Source organism: Corythoichthys intestinalis, chromosome 12, assembly GCF_030265065.1.
Source record: "Corythoichthys intestinalis isolate RoL2023-P3 chromosome 12, ASM3026506v1, whole genome shotgun sequence".
In the NCBI taxonomy this organism is placed as follows: domain Eukaryota; kingdom Metazoa; phylum Chordata; class Actinopteri; order Syngnathiformes; family Syngnathidae; genus Corythoichthys; species Corythoichthys intestinalis.
The window spans coordinates 45,130,078-45,150,698 of NC_080406.1; the positions used below are offsets into that span (position 1 = coordinate 45,130,078).

At 36.7% G+C, this 20,621-nt stretch overlaps 1 protein-coding gene across 5 annotated transcripts in view; it reads right to left on the minus strand.

Moving 5' to 3' along the window:
* Nucleotides 1-20,621, minus strand: part of LOC130927196 (ephrin type-A receptor 3-like) — a 167,775-nt gene that overhangs the window by 19,998 nt on the left and 127,156 nt on the right. For 4 of the 5 annotated variants that reach the window (XM_057852842.1, XM_057852844.1, XM_057852841.1 and 1 more), the window contains 2 exons: nt 13,483-13,544; nt 3,558-3,767 (listed from right to left, as the gene is read on the minus strand). In XM_057852842.1, the coding sequence (XP_057708825.1) occupies nt 3,558-3,767; nt 13,483-13,544 (272 nt within the window). The remainder of the gene's footprint in view (nt 1-3,557; nt 3,768-13,482; nt 13,545-20,621) is intronic. The other variant, XM_057852843.1, reaches the window with a different exon arrangement.

Here is a 20,621-nt window from a genome sequence, read left to right on the forward strand (position 1 = left end):
AAGCTCTATCACACGCACATGTGACTCGTTTAACAGTTGAAAGGCTCAAACTTTAATTTATTTATTCTTTAGACTACAGTGTCTACATATTCATTTATTCATCTTCTGAGCTGATTATCGTCTCGAGGGTCGCAGGGTGCTGGAGTCTATCCTGGCTAACTATGGGAAGTAGGCAGGGTACACCTTTAATCGGTTACTTTGTAATTTCAGGGCACAAGGAGACGAAGGACCACTCATAAAGACACTCACACCTAGGGCCAATTTGGATTGATCAATCAGCCTACCATGCATCTTTTTGGGATGTGGGAGGAGAAAACCCACGCAGACATGGTGACAACATGCAAACTCCACACAGGAGGGCCGGAGCCCAGGATCGAACCCTTGATCTTAGAACTGTGATGTGGACATGTTTACCACCTATAACATGTCCAAAATAGTTTTTTTGAATCTATTAGTAGGATTTTATTTTACTTGGTTTACATTTTTATTTCTTTATATAAAATAAAATAATAAAAATAGCCCCCCCCCCCCAAAAAAAAAAAAAAAAAAAAAAGGTGATTTCTTGAGTCTTCGGTGTCGCATGTTGACTACAGAAATTTTATTTTAGCAAGAAACATGAAGTCGATGCACATGATTTACTTTCGCGGGCCACATAAAAGACGTAGTGGGCAGAGTCAGGCCCAAGTTTGACACTTATGATAAAGATATACACTAAAGGTAAGATTAGCGGTGAAACCACTGTGGGACCCCAAAGCTGCTGAGTCACATATGTTCAACTTTAAAAGAACATTATAGATTGATTGGATTTCCCACGTTGGCATGTGTTGGTTAGAAAAATAAATGAAACATTTTCCAAAAATAACATATCTTTCAAATGTAATCCAAAATGTCCTGTAACATTTCTTATTGTAGCATCTGCATCATTCGTCATTTTAGCTGAGAAACAGGACAAATGAGGGACATGGAGCTGAGGGGGAAGGCGGAATGCAGCCAAAACTAACAAATGTCATCGGCCAAGTCTAGTCAGTTCATGCATGGTGGTGTGCAGTCACACACACTCTTCTACAACAACACGGACTCCCGGCGCACCAAGGAATCACAGTGAGATGTATATGACAGAAAGAAAAAAAATGGAAAAACTAAATTGCACACACGTGTGCATTATAATATTTGATGGTATGACTTGAGGTGCAGACAGAACCGCAATGCAAACAAACATAATAACTACTCATCTACATGAGGGTGACAATCTGCTTCCATTGTTCAAATTCTATGTACTTTTTTACTGTGTATTACATTGTGCAATTTGTGTCTATATTTTTCTTTTATTTGCTTTGTTCGACACTTCTTTCTGCAGCTAAGTCGGCATTGCAAATATAAATCTGTTCTTAACTCATTCGCTGCTAGTGTTGTTTTCGTCAGTGAAGGCTAGAACGACGATGAGATGATAACGAACTTAAAACGTGTTTTGCGAGACTAAAACATAACGAAACTAATGCCAGTTTTCGTCTGATGAGACGACAACGAGACGAACACAAAAGTTTCCGTCAGATGTTTACAATGTGTGACATTTTATATGTTGTTAGCCTGCATCATAGCAGTGTCTGGTTGTGTCACTCATGTTACGTGTTGCTGCTTTCCGGTCGCCAGGCTTGCACACACGGTAAGATTTGTTTATTTTGGCCAGAGAGAATATGCAATGTTTCTTTAGCCTTTAAAGGTCTGTGCTAAGTGACCATAACACATTAAATGTAACTTTTAGCATTAGCATAGCATTTGTGTTTGAGTTAGCATTCGGCTAATGCTAATGGCAAGCATCCTTTTAAACTCTGGGACTTTTATTTCCATACAGCTTCTGGCGTCCACATGGGTATAACTAATTGAATTCATTGTCCTTATAGATGCTACAATATGTCAATGTTCATTCAAAATAGTTAGAAACCATTGTTTATTTATTTTTGGAATAACATTTTTTACAGACAAAAACATTTTGACTAAACGTCGACTAAAACTAGGCGAAAATAGTGTTGAGTTTTGAGTGTTGAGACGAAGACCATTACATTTTGAGATGACTAAAATATGACTAAGACTAATAGGTATTATTGTCCAAAATACTAAAGACTAAAACGAAAATTATAAGGGCTGCCAAAAACAACACTGTTCACTGCTTTTGACAGTGATCAATGTCAAATTCATTTCAACTAATGGATGGTTGACAGTGAATGATCATGTTTTGGGTGCTCCGACAAAAACAACAGAGCACGACCCCATTACATGTTCGCATTTACATGGTTGTTTTGGTTCCCTCTCTGTTCGAACGATGTCGTATTTCTGCGTGCAGATGATTTAGTATTTATGCCAGGCCCTAGGGGGCAGTACAGTTTTACAAGGCGACAGCCAATGATGCACTTTGTTGACAACAACCTCCTCAAAACAGAAGACAACATAACTGCCATTGCCATTGGTGTCCATTTCAAATGATTGGAAGTCCACAAGTGGCAAACTAATTTCCTCTGAATTTGCATTTTGCAGGTGTTTGATTTTTCGTTTGTTGTTTTTGTGTGTTTTTTTTTTTTTTTTTTTTTCACCACAGGTTTTCAATCCAGATTTGGATCCGACTGTAAAAAAAAAAAAAAAAAAAAAAAAAAAAAAAAAAAAAGTGAAAATGTAAATAATGAAAAAAAATGCATAATAACCCAGGGGAAATGGAAAAACTGAAAACTGAAAAAAGAAAACGTGACAAAATCACGAAAAAAAAAAAAAAAAAAAAAAAAAAAAATACCGCACAAACTGCCAAAGATTCTGAAAAACTGAGGAAAACTGAAAAAAAAAAAAAAAACGAAACATAAAAATGAAAAACGGGTTTTGTTACGAGTAGTGGATGTCGAATCCATTAGAAGCGGGAGGGCTGCCACGCTCCCATTTCAAATGGATCACTGTCACTAGCAGCCAATGAGTTAATTACAGTATCTGGATGAATAAAGATGAATAAATAAACTAAAATTGAACATTGAAAATTGTATGGACTACAGTTCTGCATAATTTGCCTAACAAATCAGAAAAATACATTCCGGCGAGAAGCATTGTCAGTTCCTGTAACATGAGTGTTTATTTTCTTTTATCATTCCACATTTCATACTGTATTTCTAAAAGGAAGCCAAATGCCACCCTAGCTGTTTATTTGACAAGCAATCATTTGGTCTGCAAATTGTAGCATATTTAAAAGGGACTGTTTGCACAGTCTAGACTATATTATGCTGTGATGCAAAATAACACAGCTGTAAGTCTGCAGCATGCCAGGCCGGCTGGTACTTTAAGTGGAATGCCAGTCAAATGTTGGCAGAGAATTGATTCTTGTTCCATTATAAATATTAATAAATCCTTCACTTTTTACAGCATACATTATTCATCTCAAATTATGATCTTATTAAATAGCAGGTGGTAAAAATGATGGGTACCTTCAATTCATATTCTACATGAAGTACTCAGAAGAGTAACAAATTCTTCATTCACTAGTTCCTGTCAGAAAGTTTTATGGCACGTGTATTTCAGCTCACCCTTGTGGTGTAAGCCGCCTCGGGGTCATCTTCCAGGACCCTTGACAAGCCGAAGTCTGACACTTTACACACCAGGTTGCTGTTGACTAAGATGTTTCGTGCAGCAAGGTCTCTGTGAACGTAGCCCATGTCTGACAGATACTTCATGCCTGAGGCGATGCCACGCAGCATGCCAACCAACTGAATTCCAGTGAACTGGGCATCGTGCTTCTGAAAAAGAAGAGAAATTAATGTCTTACTCTAAAATTGTTCTTACAGGTAGCACAACGCTGACCTCTCAAGTCATTTGCATGAAACCAAAGCAAAAAAAAAAAAAAAAATGACCACGTCATTGTCATTAATAACCCATTATCATCTCTAATTTAAGTAATAGGATACCATTGACGCAGCTGTATGTCCTAACCATTTTGACTGGGAGAGGCTGGCTGCTGCCAGTCAAAGTAGACTGGATTCCTAACGCTGTCAATGAAAGCTAAAATATTATTGTATTAATTTATTATACTATTATTATTAAAGTATTAATGTGTCCATCCCTAACATGTAAAAGACCATGCACATTTAAACATTGGCTGTTTTGATTGCCACAGTTTAAATGTAATGGACGTCTGTGGTTTTCAATAGCAGGCTCTCCGTTTAAATTATAAAGTAAAACTTTATCGTGATTTGAGGTGATAACTATAGTGTATTTCTGAGTTCATTCATTTTTAAGGTTCTAATTTTGTTTTAATTAACATTTGATTAATTTATGATTTTATTTATTAATAATTGAGACCTACCATCTACATACAATACAGGACAAAAGTTTAGACACACCGTTCAAATCTCATGGCTATTTACATTGTAAATTCTCACTGAAGATAATAATATGAAAGAACACATGTGGAATTACAGTGGGGCAAATAAGTATTTAGTCAAGCACTAATTGTGGTGTGTGGCGTGTCAAATCAGCTGAACAAGAAAGGTTAAAAAATAAAAAAATTTAAAAAAAAATAAACTCTACCCCTTTCACCCCTGGGTACACCCTGAACTGCCAGCCAATTGCAGACAATATACAGTGGGGCAAATAAATATTTAGTCAACCACTAATTGTGCAAGTTCTCCCACTTGAAAATATTAGAGGCCTGTAATTGTCAACATGGATAAACCTCAACCATGAGAGACAGAATGTGGGAGAAAAAAAAAAAATCCCATTGTTTGATTTTTAAAGAATTTATTTGCAAATCGTGGTGGAAAATAAGTATTTGGTCAATATCAAAAGTTAATCTCAATACTTTGTTATGTACCCTATGTTGGCAATAACGGAGGCCAAACGTTTTCTGTAAGTCTTCACAAGCTTTTCACACACTGCTGCTGGTATTTTGGCCCATTCCTCATTGCAGATCTCCTCTAGAGCAGTGATATTTTGGGCTGTTGTTGGGCAACACTGCCTTTCAACTCCCTCCACAGATGTTCTATGGGGCTGAGATCTGGAGACTGGCTAGGCCACTCCAGTACCTTGAAATGCTTCTTAAGAAGCCACTCCTTTGTTGCCCTGGCTGTGTGTTTAGGATCATTGTTATTCTGAAAGACCCAGCCATGTCTCATCTTCAATGCCCTTGCTGTTAGAAGAAGATTTGCACTCAAAATCTCTTGATACATGGCCCCATTCATTCTTTCCTTTAAACAGATCAGTTGTCCTGGTCCCTTTGCAGAAAAACAGCCCCAAAGCATGATGTTTCCACCCCCACGCTTCACAGTGGGTATGGTGTTCTTCGGATGCAATTCAGCATTCTTTCTCCTCCAAACATGAGAACCTGTGTTTCTACCAAAAAGTTCTATTTTGGTTTCATCTGACCATAACACATTCTCCCAGTCCTCTTCTGGATCATCCAAATGCTCTCTAGCAAACCGCAGATGGGCTTGGACGTGTACTGGCTTCAGCAGGGGGACACGTCTGGCAGTGCAGGATTTGAGTCCTTGGCGGTGCATTGTGTTACTGATAGTAGCCTTTGTTACTGTGGTCCCAGCTGTCTGTAGGTCATTCACTAGTGCAGGTCTACAATTTTGTTTCTGGTGTCCTTCGACAGCTCTTTGGTCTTGGCCATTGTGGAGTTTGGCGTGTGACTGACTGAGATTGTGGACAGGTGTCTTTTATACAGATAATGAGTTAAAACAGGTGCCATTAATATAGGTAACGAGTGGAGCCTCGTTAGAAGAAGTTGGACGGCTTTGACAGCCAGAAATCTTGCTTGTTTGTAGGTGACCAAATACTTATTTTCCACTCTACTTTGGGAAATACATTCTTTAAAAATCAAACAATGTGATTTTCTGTTTTTTTCCTCACATTCTGTCTCTCATGGTTGAGGTTTACCAATGTTGACAGTTACAAGCCTCTCTAATCTTTTCAAGTAGGAGAACTTGCACAATTGGTGGTTGACTAAATATGTATTTGCCCCACTGTATGGACTTTGCAATAAAGGTGAAAGCACTAAAAACATGCATACTCATACATATTCAAGCATCTTCAAAGTAGTACGCTTTGCTCTGATTATTTTTTGCACACTTTTGCCATTTTATCGATGAGCTTAAAGAGACAGTCACCTAAAATGTTTTTTGACTTTACAGGTATGCCTTTTCAGGGTTGATTAGTGGAATGTATTGCTTTACCAATGGGGTTGAGGCCTCCATTTGTGTTGCATTGAATGAGGTATGTCCAAACTTTTGGCCTGTACTGTATGTAGACATCTCATTTTGTGTCATGTACGCCACACTGTGATTCCAAATGTTACTATTGTGGCTTAAAGAACACAAAATGTTACATGTCGTCACATGTGCAAGAAGTAATGTTAATTCCCCTCTCCCCCGCCCAATTACCAAAAATAGTCAGTTACCCTCAAGGGTGTGGGTTTGGTCTAAACATTGGTCGGGACGATATAACAGCACAGCCTCCATGTACACTTTTTGCTGGGGCCCGACATTACAGTTTTTCTTAATTGCTTAGGTACATTTCTCAGATCAGAATTGAAATTTTCAAAACTACTTGTTCAATCCTCGCAACATCGTATCACTAGTGCACATCAAAAAAGCAGTTTCTCATTTCATGGGTCTGTATTGAATAGTCTCACCACCCACGACATTTAGTCATTACTTCATTGCATGCATGAACATGTCAGAATATGTCAACATGTGTGTGCTTATTTCTAAATATTATCGTTACTTATTTTACGTAACTTAATTTAACCTGACAAAATTTGTGATAATTTGGGCCAATGTGGGTTTCCACCACTCCAACATAATCAGGGAATGGTTTGCAACCCACAACAGAATAGTAATGGAGTTCCTCCCACTATACTCCAATTTCCTCAATCCCATAGAATAATTTTTCTTCACATGGAGATGGCAAGTGTATGATCGCCAGCCTCACACTCAGATGACTCTTCTGGATGCCAGCATGCAGTCACATCGCAGCAGATGCCTACACAGGCTGGATAAGGCATTCAAGAAGATTCTTTCCACGCTGTATAGTAAAATAGGGCATCCATTGTGACGTGAATGAAAATTTGTGGCCCAACAGGGAGGAATGTCAAGACGTGTAGAAAGAATGGGGGGAAAATCCCGACATGTAGCACTCAAAGTTTAGTTGTGCTGAATGGCTGATGTTCATATTTCTAATTTTGCTTTTGTTTTTTGTTTTTCTTTGTAAAACTCAGTGCTGTCTTTTGCTTTCTAAATCGCAGTGACATGGTCCGTCAAGAAATTGTAAAAACAGTGCAATAATATGACTGTATTAGAAATATCTTTAAATAAATAATGTAGAAAATAAATCAATAAATTTTAATAATTGCAAGTCATCAGCCAATCAAACGTGCGTTTGAGGGGATAAAATGGACATGCACAAAAATGCTAATTCAGCAAGTGAAAAAGGGTAAATGAAAATAATTCACTTAATCAAGGTAGGTTGAATTCTATCCTTACAATCAAATTGACCTATATAACTGATTATATAATGCAAATAAAGTTGCTTATAAGTTGGTGGGGACAATTTGAGCATCCTGAAAGGTTGATAGTGTTATGTCCCTACCGTCCCTGTGCAAACCTATACCCTTGGTTACCCTGTGAAGGGTCATCTTAGGAAGCACTTGTGACAAATTGTTCCAAATCTAAGGTAAAACTCCTACTGTGCTCAACAGAGAACTAAAGAGGTAGCCAGTTACAGTTCACTTTGTGCAATCCAAAAAGTTCTTTATCCTGGTGACTCCTGCTCTTTGTGCATAAAATACAAACATTTAATTCAGAAACAATACAATTTTCAAGGCACACTAAAGTATCGGTACTCCTTGTTGCACCAAAAGTAAAATTGAAGACTTCATACAATAAATTGTGTGACTGGAGGGAATTTTAATGTAAGATTTGTTCTGATTTGCTCTGTTCTAGTTCAACCTGGCAGTGTCAATAAACAGTATAAACAGGGGTGAAAGTGAGCCAGAACGGTCAGGAACGCAGTTCCGGTATAAGACTCAGGGCCAGAACGCAGTTCCGGTATACGGTGCTTTGATTCCGAAAATATGACAACAACTGTCAAAATGCCATGTAAATTTTTATTTTTTTTAAATGCCAAGCTACCAACATCAGATTTACATACACAAGTGTTAAAAACAAGCATAATAAAGTGCTTGTGTAGCGTAACCCGTTTCCACAAATATTTATTGCTGATTTTATTACACGGACGGCATGGAGGTTTCCCCAGCTGCTGCAGTTATCTGAGTCTGACGATGATGAGGCACGTCTATGTGCGAATGCACGCAGCAAAGCAAAACGCCTGGACTCATTTATCCGTTCAATTGGCTGACATACTGACATGTGATCAGCAGAGATGGTTAGCTATGATTGGTTCAAATGTGCATGTTTTCTGGAACAGCAACGAAAAAAAATGCTTGTTGAATTGATGCGACAAAAAAAGGGCAATGCAACATAAAATGGATCAAATGTTTAATAGGACGAAAGAGTTGAGGAGGCTTATTTATCATATTTAGTTTTATTAACTCTGATGGGGAGCTGTCAATGTGCACTTTGGACTTATATTTGTTCATTTATGTTAGGCTACTTATTCATTTCCTTACGATTTAAAAAAAGTCAATGTTTGCGCGGTCTTCAAAATATATTCCATTTCACTCTGCATTATATAAGTCATTTGTACTTATTTTTCTGAATGCACTGTATGTTACTTATATCTTTATTATTTAAAAAAAAAAAGTAAATGTTTACATTAACTTCAATTTTAATATATATCCTATGTTCTTAAGAAGTTAAAACTGAGATTTGGCATTTAGTATGTGAGGAAATGAGGGAAAATAAAAATTAGGAGATAGAGGTGGATTTTATTGCTGTTTTTGTTAACTTTTATTTTGCAAATCATTGAAAAAATACAATTTTGAATGCAAATCAGTTTTTGTATGCGTTATACAAATAACTGTGCTAAAACAGCTTTCTTTGAATTTCAGTAGTTTAAGAGGTTTGACCCCCCCCCCCCCCAAAAAAAAAAAAAAAAAAAAAAAAAAAAAAATGAAATAAATAAATAAATAACATTTCTGGCTCCGTGGCGACCTTCAAGTCGGGGAGTTCCTGCAAGAAATTCTAGCCACTTTCACCCCTGAGGATAAATAGTCAATAAACAGTAAAAGTGTGAACTGAATATTGTCTAGTCTCTTGCAATCAATCTCCTACACACAAAGGCGTAATTTGCTATTTTTATTAAATTGTACGTACACCATCTTCAGCATCAGAACCTTCCACCAGAGTAACTGTTCAATTGAGAGCATCACCAAGCAATTTGACTGTCTTGTCTCTACACAATAAAACAAGGACTTGTCATTCTGACAGCACTGACATGTTCATTGACACAGAAATTTAATTTTGAGCAATAGACAAAGTATTTTGCCCAAAAAAATGGCTTTTGAAGGTTATCCATGTTGTTTTGCTACTTGTGCGACATGTGAGGTTTGAACAAGTAGTTTTTAGAATTTCATTTCTGATCTGAGAAACGTACCAAAGCAATTGAGAAAAACTGTATTAAGACCAAACAGTTTGGGTAAACGGGGATCAGGGCAGTTCGATTTTAACCTTTGTTATCAAAAACTACTAAATAAACATTTTGAAGACTTCCAGAATAAATGTCTGGATTTTAGTAGCAAATTGAAATTGCAATATTTGAACACAAATTATATTAACGTACACAATAAATACACAATTGTTAATAATCTCTTAACCATCCAGGAATTTATATAAATAAACATTTGTCTTAAGACCACTCAACATTGTCTGTCTAAATAAGTAATATAATAGAAAAAAAAAACTTCTCAGTGAGTAGTTAACAAAAATAAATAAAAATGGAGCCTTCCTTCAGGTAAAACACGACTGCTTTTGTCCACAAGCACAGCTAAACGTAACAAAAAATGAAAACTTTTTAACTCGACTTTGAATGAAGTATGATTATCTGAAGAAAATGTCTGCATAGACTAGAAATAATCTTAGATATATCAAGATAATCTCAGCCAAAAAGATTCCTGACCCCTGCTACACGGGTCATTTTAAGAAGGACTTTTGACATATTGTTCCAAATCTAAGGTCAAAATTGACATCCATTAAGTCCCGCTGTGCTCAGCAGAGAACTAAGGAGGAAGCCAGTTACAGTTCACTCAGTGCCATCTAAAAAGTTCTTTATGCTGGTGGCTCCTGCTCTTTGTGTATAAAATACAAACATTTAATTTAGAAACAATACATTTTATAGACACACTAAAGTATCGGGACTTCTTGTTGCACCAAAAGTAAAATTGAAGACTTCATACAACATAGTGTGTGTCTGGTGGGAATTCTGATTTGTAATTTCAGCTGTCACTAATGTTGTCCTGTTGGCTCTGTTCTAGTTCACCCTGGCAGTGTGCGATGAGCTGAGGCCTCTTCAGTTCTTTTACACTTAACTCACCCAACCACATTTTATTGGACTTTTTTTGTGTGTTCCCAGAAAGACAGATTTGTCCAAATTGTCTTTGTATCCTCTCATGAGATTCAGTGGAAATGAAAGTGAGCATGTGTCTCTCTACACAACAATTGCAAAGAGGTATAAAAATAAATAGACAGTATAAATAAACTTTCATTGGTCTGTAATGCCAGAGAAAAGTCTGTAAAATTGTTTATGAGCACTTTCATAGTTCTCTTTCATTTGTTACTGATAGGAGGGGAATACGGGTACAGAGTAAGAAGCAGTTGGTGAGTCACTTTTCAGCATGTTAGTGACTAAAGTGACATTATGTCAGTGAAAATGCAGTGTCTTCACATCACATCATTTTTAAGATGAGTATAAAATGAATCATTTTTGTTGTGTTAGTTTGTTTATAAGCATGAATTGACCATCTCATTTTGACAGCAGAAGTTTTTGGCCAGACCACCTGGAATTGTCACTTCAAAAGCCTTCTCGAATCAGACATATGCTATAATGCATAAGCTATGAGTTGGTGTGTGTGTTTGTGTGTGCGCATATGACACATCTACAGAGATGAAGTGCAGGCCTCGGGCAACATGCCAACAAACAGCTACTCCTCCAGGATGAACTATGATGCAGTGCAGACGTGGAAAAGGGCTAAAACATGAGTCTGCATGCTTTGATGTCAATGTTATGACTTGGCTCTCATGCTTTGACTAATTTTAGTGAGGCGGGTCACCTTTTTTTTAAGCAGCACAGACATGGTCAAAATAAAAAAAAAAATGAAAGCCCCTCCCTACATGATGAATGTGTGTATCTAATGGGTACATAATCTAAAGAAAACTGAATCTGAACCTTAACAGTACAAACCCATTGGAAGTAAATGGACATTGACGAGTGCAAGCAAGTGCCATCTGACATATTTATGATGAAATTAAAATGAATGCAAACAGAAATACTCTAGTTATTCACTCCAATAACTCTGTACTTTTTTTTTTTTTTTTTTAATTTTTTTAATAGTAATTAACTAATTGCCTGCCATTGACATAATCTTTTTTTAATTAAAAAATGAAAATATAAAAATGAAAAATAGGAAAATATTAGTTCTTATGACTCTCAAAGTTTTTTCACCATTTATGAAGTTAAATATCTAAACTATTCAAATATAGCATTCAAAAAATACAAAAATACCTACAATATCTGCCTTTAACCTCTGACTTTAAGACTTGTAGGCTCTAATAAACCACAATCTCTTTTACTAAAATATGTTTTTAGAAACACAGAAAATATTGCCACTGATTTAAAGATGTATAATATTTAGTACATGTAAAACATGGCGCCTACGGAGGGCGCCATGTTTTATGGACGCTCGGGGTGATGACATAGATGGTTGCTGTTACTCGACGAATACTATTGCCTCAAAATACTTTTTGCATGTCATTCCCTCTCATACTTTTAAGCATTATGTTTTTTGTGGTAGCTGTAAAGCAGGTTGTTGATCTGTTGTCCACATTAGTCATGTAGCATATTTAAACCACCCTTATTTGATATTACTACGTTTAAGTATTTTTCTTCAGGCATCTTTAGTATGTTCTGTCTATATGCATCGAAACAAAACAAGGTGAAAACGCACCGTAGTATTTTGGTTGTCAAATTCACCCCTTGTAGCAGGTTTCGCGGTGTAGCATATTTTGGCAGAACACCGTTTATTTTTCCCTACTCTCGTCTCATCCCGTCTTTCCTGTTCTTTTTTCTTTTGCTGCTCATTTTATCAAATATTGACAGTGCTGTCATGCTCATTAATGTTCCTCTCGCGTTGTAATTGAAAGGGTTGAACAGTTGACATGTTTATGTTGCTTGACTCATACTCTGGAAGTCCGGCAGCGTAACAATGTGACGTCACTGCCCTGCAATGTCAACAACAATGGCAACCTACTAGTAAAACTAATTTTACAAATTGCATGAAAATGAAAACATCAAGAGGGGTTTCAATACCATATTATTTTAACTTATAATAACGTTATCTTTAAAGACTACAAGTCTTTTTATCCGCGGATCCCTTTGACATTTTGGCCTAATACACTAATGTTTTTTAACTCTTTTCCTGCCACTGAGCACATAAACGTCCAATCCATTTTGACTGGGAGGGTTAGCAGCGATCAGCCCCCTTATTGGATGTCTAGCACCGTCAATGATGGCCAGTGAGTTAAATGAGTGCCCTTTAAAGGGTTAAATGTCATTGTGCAACTAAATATTTTTGTCTTGTTTTTAGCACAATGACAAGGTGGCTATTTCTGGAAAAGGGATAATGAAGACAGAATCACTACTTGTGCATGCTCCCTGAATTAGAAAAGGTAGCTGACTAATGAGCCGTGCCGTAAGCAAAGTCACCGCTGTCTGGAGAGGTTGTGATTGTGGTGCGGTTGTTGTCATTATGCTTTATTATGACACCATGACTGCAATTGTTATCATCGTGCACTGACCATTTGACATCGACTAAAAAAAGGCCTGACTCATAGGAGGTATGGTCACATGACCTTGTTTAAGGTCTCCTCCAGTTCTCAAACTGAGCAGGAAAACACATTTTTATCATCAACTGTAGACACATTTGGATATTTCAGAAGCTATGAACATAAAGTATTTGCTTAACACAGAACTTGCTGAGATTATTCACTTACTTATCATGGGAGTATTTCTTTTTTAACTTCCTAATCTTGATATTTAACATGAGTTCATGCCTGTATATAAACACTTAAAAATATTTATGGCTGAAGGGAGTTACTGCAAAGCATATTAGTAACAAACGCATTCAATCAAAACACCCACAACACTGTAGCTCCATAACACCACAAACGTTTCAATAATTTAATGCTTAAATTGTGGTATTTCCTTTTTTCTTGAGATTTATGACATTAAGAATAATTTAAAGACATGAGGTCATATTTAAGAAATTCCATGGATACTCACCCTTAAAAAGCTGTCCAGTGAGCCATTCTCCATATATTCTGTGACAATCATGACAGGCTTACCTACAAAAGAGATTTGCAATATTTTACAATATAATTTCTATTTGTTTACAACACAGCTAAGCTACAGGTGTCAAACTTGCGGTCCTGGCATAAGTTCCTGTGACATAAATGAGCTTGATACTCTTGTGCTAACCAAATTCAAACCATTTAAAGTTTTCAGTTCTCCAAACTTTTGGTAGCTCCAGAAGGTCAACAATCAAGAGTGACATCTTTGTTTCAAACTGCAGTCAGCATGAGGTTTATTATAAGCAAGGAAAAAACCCACTTTATGCATCTTTAAACCAGTCATCGTTAAACCAACAGGCTTGATGTCAAGACTTGTTGTGTCCCAGATGGCTTTGTTGTCAGTGCTTCACTCTTGACTTGCCATCAGCCATATGCTCCATCTCCATTTTATCCTGATGAATATGCCCCTCCTCCCCAGCCAAATCATGTGTGAACTGTTCTCACATCTGGATTGGATGTGGCACCAGTGATGGAACTGCGTGTTAAATGTAACAAATCTATCATCACCGATGAAAGAAATAACATTCCCATTCCAGTCATGATTGATCACTTTAATCAAATCAAAGCAGGCTGCAACTGAATACATATCAATTACTCTTTGAGGAATATGCCAGCTAGTATTTCATTCTGAATTGTATAAGCCACACAAGTTAGCTGGTTCCAATGTTGTAATGTGGTGTTTTCAAATATATATTGTATGTACTTCTCTACGTATCTATCCATCTATCCATCCATCCATCCATCCATCCATCAATGCATGCATGTATATATAAAAATAAATATAATATTATTTTATATAATAAAAATATACACATAAAAATAAGGGTTTTTTTTGTTTATGTTTTTAAAAAAAATTTAAAATTATATTTTGGGGGAAAAAAGGGGGGAAAAAACACATATGATATGTACAGTGCCCTCAATAATTATTGGCACCCCTGGTTAAGATGTGTTTTTTTAGCTTCTAATATTTTCTTTTATTATTTAAAAAATATGGGACCTTAATGGAAAAAAAGAAAAATCCAACCTTCAATACAAGTGCATTTATTCAGTGGGGAAAAAAATCCACATAAAGAAATAATTATTTGACATCAAATAATGTGTGTCTCAATTATTAGCACCCCTGGTGTTAATACGTTGTACAACCCCCTTTTGCCAACAAAACAGCACTTAATCTTCTATAATGTTTCACAAACTTAATTTTGTGTCTGGTGAACCATTTCTGTGTAGATTTGGCCATATGTTTAGGGTCATTGTCTTGCTGAAAGACCCAGTGACGACCCTTCTTCAGCTTTCGGGCAGAGGGCAACATATTTTGATTTAAAATGTCCTGGTATTTCAAAGCATTCATGATGCCATGCACCCTAACAAGATTCCCAGGGCCTTTGGAAGCGAAACAGCCCCACAGCATCACTGACCCACCCCCTTACTTCACAGTGGGTATGAGGTGCTTTACAGCATGCGCATCTTTCGTGGCACGCCAGACCCACTTAGAGTGTTTGTTGCCAAAAAGCTCAATCTCATCTGACCAAAGCACACGGTCATCTAAGTGGGTCTGGCGTGCCACATATATACAGTATATAAAATCATCGGCTCACCCACTCGGGCGGTATGGTCCCTCCTTTCAAGCTCGGGTCCTCTACCAGAGGCCTGGGAGCTTGAAGGTTCTGCGCAGGATCTTAGCTGTCCCTAAGCTTGTGCTCTTCTGAACGGAGGCGTAGGACGTTGTTCCTAGTATCTGTTGGAGCCATGCACCCAGCTTGGGGGTTACTGCCCCTAGTGTCCCGATCACTACTGGCAACACTATTGCCTTCACTCCCCATATTTTCACCAACTCTTCCTTCAACCCTTGATATTTTTCTAGATTTTCTTGTACTTTTTTCTTGATGTTGCTGTCACTCGGGATTGCTACATCTATCACTACTGCTGTCCTCTGATTTTTATCCACCATTTATAGTGGCTGGATAGCTCAGTGGTAATATCGCTGACTTTGATAGAACAATATGTCTACTAGGAGTGGGAACCTCTTGGTACCTCATGATACGATACGATTTGCGATACAAAGCTGACGATAACGATGATCTGACTATATGGCGATACAACAATTATCGATACATTGGTCAGGAAATCATTCTAGTTAATTAGTTGTTCTACAAACAACTAATGAACAGAAAAACAAGCTTCTAGTGTGAATTGGAATTAGTTTATCACTAGTAGAAGTCCAATCCGTTTGAAGTCGTCTATGGCTGTCAGTGACAGTCAATGCCAGGCAATTAGGTAATTTTGGGCCATTTAACGTCTCACTGAAACAAGGTGATGATGCTGGAACTTTTGTTTGGTGCCTTTCCAGTGAGATTTACAAAGATGATTGCCTGAAGAAGACATCAAAATTCCCTCAATCCTTGATTATATGGGGCTGCATGTCAGGCAAAGGCACTGGGGAGATGGCTGTGGTTAAATCTTCAATAAATGCACAAGTTTACATTGAAATTTCAGACAGCTTTCTTGTTTGTTTGTTTTCCATTTTCCAAGATGACAGTGCATACAACAGAGCTAAAACTGTTAAAGCATTCCTTGGAGAAAGACTCAACCAGTCGATGTCATGGCCTGCAAATAGCCCAGATCCCAGAAACGATATCTCAATTCTTGGCAGGAGCATATCGATAACCTTTCGGGATACAAAATATCACGATACATCACCATTTTGATATTTTGTCATGCCCCTAATGTCTATATGCTGCAATAGCAGATTCATGGCTTATTAAGCCCCCGCACTATTTTTAATTTGCCCGTTTTACCCTGGAAAGCCCCGTTTACAGGTGTCGCGCAAACGTTTTTTTTCCAACCCAGCCATAAAATAGAAGCTCAGTAATTATATTTATTATTTGAAATGTCAGTCATTTTTAGCTCAGAATCATTAATTGATGTCTAATATTTAGTTTAAAAAAAAAAAAAAAAAAAAAGACTTTAAAATAATATTCACTTGCATATTTTAAACTTTTAAACAAATTATGTAACAATGAAAAAAATCGGGTTTGCAAAAAGGTCATGGATATCTACCTCATAACTATCGCGTAATTGTATTTTCTTGTTACTGTCGCATTTTGCCCAATATTTTAGATGATAAATAATCGATCCAAACAAACAAAAACTGAAAAAAAAAAAAAAAAAAAAAAAAAACTTTTGAAAGGGTAAATACATGAAAAAGAAAATCTTGACCACTCCTTAATGTCTGCAATTTCTGCATTGCAACCCTTGTTATATGACCATGTGTCACCCATAAAATCCCCCAAAAACCCAGCTGTGGCCATTCACAGCTGTGTCTTGACATTCGGTGATACATGCTACATGGAGTTTTTGGATCGAAAAGAGGTAAGTGCGCGATAATATCTCGTTAAAATCGTGGTGTCTTTAATTATGCTATCTCATGTGCTCACCTACAGGTAGGGTTTTGTTGTTTAAAAAGATTTTGAAGGGCAAATTAGCAAGGGATCACTGTATATATTTAAAAAAAAAAAAAAAAAAAAAGTCTGTAGCATACAAATTGTACGTAGATATTTACTTGGCACTGACATGCATTGTTTAAATTCTTGTTATAAGCTTACTTTTATAATCATGGTTTATATATCTGTGTTTTAACTCCTACAACATGGTGACGGATGGTTACATTTATTAGAGAACAGTTTTATAGTAACAAAAGTGGAACACACACACACACACACACACACACATCCAGGTCCCTCCTTTGTGTCTTCAAGGCTCTTCCTTTCCATCATTCTCTCTGTTCGCATTGGCAGAAAAAATAAAGGTCCTACAGCCCCTTCGTTGTGTGTGTGTGCGTGTGCAGGGGTGTGCGTGCATGATCATCAAACATGTGCATGAGTGTCTCTGAAAATATGCAGCCAGTTGATCCCCCCAAAACAGCAAGGTAAATGGAGTGTGAAAGTCTCAGGATTAAGAATTAACAGGAGCAGTTTAATAAATCACCCACAACGGTGTGTGTATGTGCGTTTGTGTGTTATGTGCTGAGCAAATAACCCCCAAATTGTGCCTTGCTTCCGGGCTGCTTCAACCCATGCACATATGGTTGGGTTATCCCTCCAAATGTTCACGGTCTCCCACGCAGACATGCCACACACACATGCTTGGGCACACACAGCCCATAAATACACAGAGGTAGAAGAAACGATTTCTATATTGATATATACATTTACATTTTATACTGTCTAGACAACAGGGAGAAGTGACTGTGAATGTTCATGTTTCACTGCGACTAGTGGCAATCCATTTGGAGTGGGAGAGGCCAAATGAACCAAATGAGATACTTACATTTGTGCTTGTGTGGGGATGCACATTTACAGTGATGTGAAAAAATTAGGACACTCAATTAAATAATAAGTTCTTTATGAAGAAATATTCAAATATCAATGCCTGATCTTGTTTTTCTTATCACTTGAAAAAAAAAGTGATTTAATTGCAGGTAAAAAAACAAAACAAAAAAACAACAACATTGTTTTACTCATTAAACCAAATATATCAACAAAAATGCATGTTCTATCTGAGGAAAAAGTTAGGACACCCTACCACCTAATAGGTAGTGTTAACTCCTTTGGCTGAAATAACTTCAGTGAGACACTTTTTGTAGCCATCTAGCAATCTTTGACATCGGTCTGAAGAAAGTTTGCCCCACTCCTCAACGCAAAATGCGTTCAACAGTGAGATGTTTGAGGGGTTTCTTGCATATACAGCCCATTTCAAGTCACCCCAAAGCATCTCAATTGATTAAGATCTGGGCTTTGACTCAACCATTCCAGGACTCTCCATTTCTTTTCAGCCAGTCCTTGGTGGATTTACTGGTATGTTTTGGGTCATTGTCATGTTGCAGGGTCCAGTTTCGCTTGAGCTTTAATTTTTTCACAGCTGATCTCACATGTTTATTAAGCATCCTCTGATACACCATAGAATTAACGGTGGATTCTATGATGGTGAGCTGGCCAGGTCCTGCCGTAGCAAAGCATCCCCATACCACGACTCTTTCAGCTCAATGCTTCACAGTTGGTAGGAGGTTCTTTTCCTGAAATTCTGTTCTGGTGTCCAAATAATTTAATTTTAGATTCATCTGTCCAAAGAACATTATTCCAGAAGTCCTTGTCTTTGTCTACATTCACTCTGGCAAACTTCAGTCTGGCCTTCATGTCCTTGTTGGAGAGCAAAGGTTTCCTCCTTGCACACCTCCCATGAATGTTAAATATGTATCGTCTCTTTCTGAATGTAGAGGCATGCACTTTCACATCAACAGTAGCAAGAGCCTGCTGTAGGTCTCGTGATGGTATCTTAGGGTTTTTGGAGACTTAGCATCTTACGGTCTGCTCTCGGGGTGAACTTGCTTGGACGGCCAGACCTGGGCATGTTGGAAGTTGTTTTGAATTTCCTCCACTTGTAGACAATTTTCCAGACAGTGGAATGGCGGATTTTATATTCTTTTGAGATCTTTTGAAATCCCTTACCAGACTCATAGCATCTAAAATATTTTTTCTGAAGGCCTCAGACAGCTCCTTTGATCTCACCATGCTGTTTTCTCTCACTTCAACAGTCAGTTACTGTTGAAAGTATCCTCCATTGAGGAGTGGGGCAAACTTTCTTCAGACCGATGTCAGAGACTGGTAAATGGCTACAAAAAGCGTCTCACTGAAGTTATTTCAACCAAAGGGGGTAGCACAAGATATTATAGGTGGTAGGGTGTCCTAACTTTTTCCTCAGTTAGAATATGCATTTTATATATATATATATATATATATATATATATATATATATATATATATATATATATATATATTAGGGCTGTCAAACGATTAAAATTTTTAATCGAGTTAATTACAGCTTAAAAATTGATTAATCGTAATTAATCGCAATTCAAACCATCTATAAAATATGCCATATTTTTCTGTAAATTATTGTTGGAATGGAAAGATAAGACAAAAGATGGATATATACATTCAACATACGGTACATAAGGACTATTTGTTTATTATAACAATAAATCAACAAGATGGCATTAACGTTATTAACATTCTGTTAAAGCGATCCATGGATAGAAAGACTTGTAGTTCTTAATAGAAAAATGTTGTACAAGTTAGAGAAACTTTATATTAAAACCCTTCTTAATGTTTTCGTTTTAATAAATTTTTCAATCAAAAAATAAACTAGTAACCCGCCATTGCTGATGTCAATAATTACTTACTCAATGCTCATGGATGCCTATAAAATCAGTCGCACCTAAGCGCCAGCAGAGGGCGGCAAAACTCCATAAAACACAACAAGTGAGCGTTTCAATGTGTACTGTCATTTAAAACTCTCTGAGCGGGGCATCTGCGTTAATTGCGTCAAATATTTTAACGTGATTAATTAAAAAAATTAATTAACGCCCGTTAACGCGATAATTTTGACAGCCCTAATATATAAATATATATATATATATATATATATATATATATATATATATATATATATATATATATATATATATATATATATATATATATATATATATATATATATATATATATATATATATATATATATATATATGTGTGTATATATATATATATTATACTAGGACTTGGTTTAATGAGTAAAACAATGTTAATTTTTGTTGTTTACCTGCAATTAAGTCACTTTTCTAGAGATAAAGAAAAACAAGATCAAACATTGATATGTGAAAATGTCCTAATAAAGATTTAAGATTTATTTAATGGGGTGTCATAAATTTTTTCAAATGACTGTATGTCTGACTGGCTAAGCTTGGCAGCTTATGTCATACAACATTCATTCACTCAATCATTCATTTTCCATGCCGCTTTCTCCTCATTCTCTACTGAAAGCTAACATAAGCGGTTAACATCGTACAACGCTCTCTGCTAGATTTTAAACGGCCTAAAACTGATTCATCATAAAGCTTCATCATAAAGCGATACCGTAATTTCCCGAATATAACGCGCACTTTTTTCCCCCAAAATCAACTTGTAAACTCATGGTGCGCATTATAAACGGGTACATGGATGGAGACAGAAATAT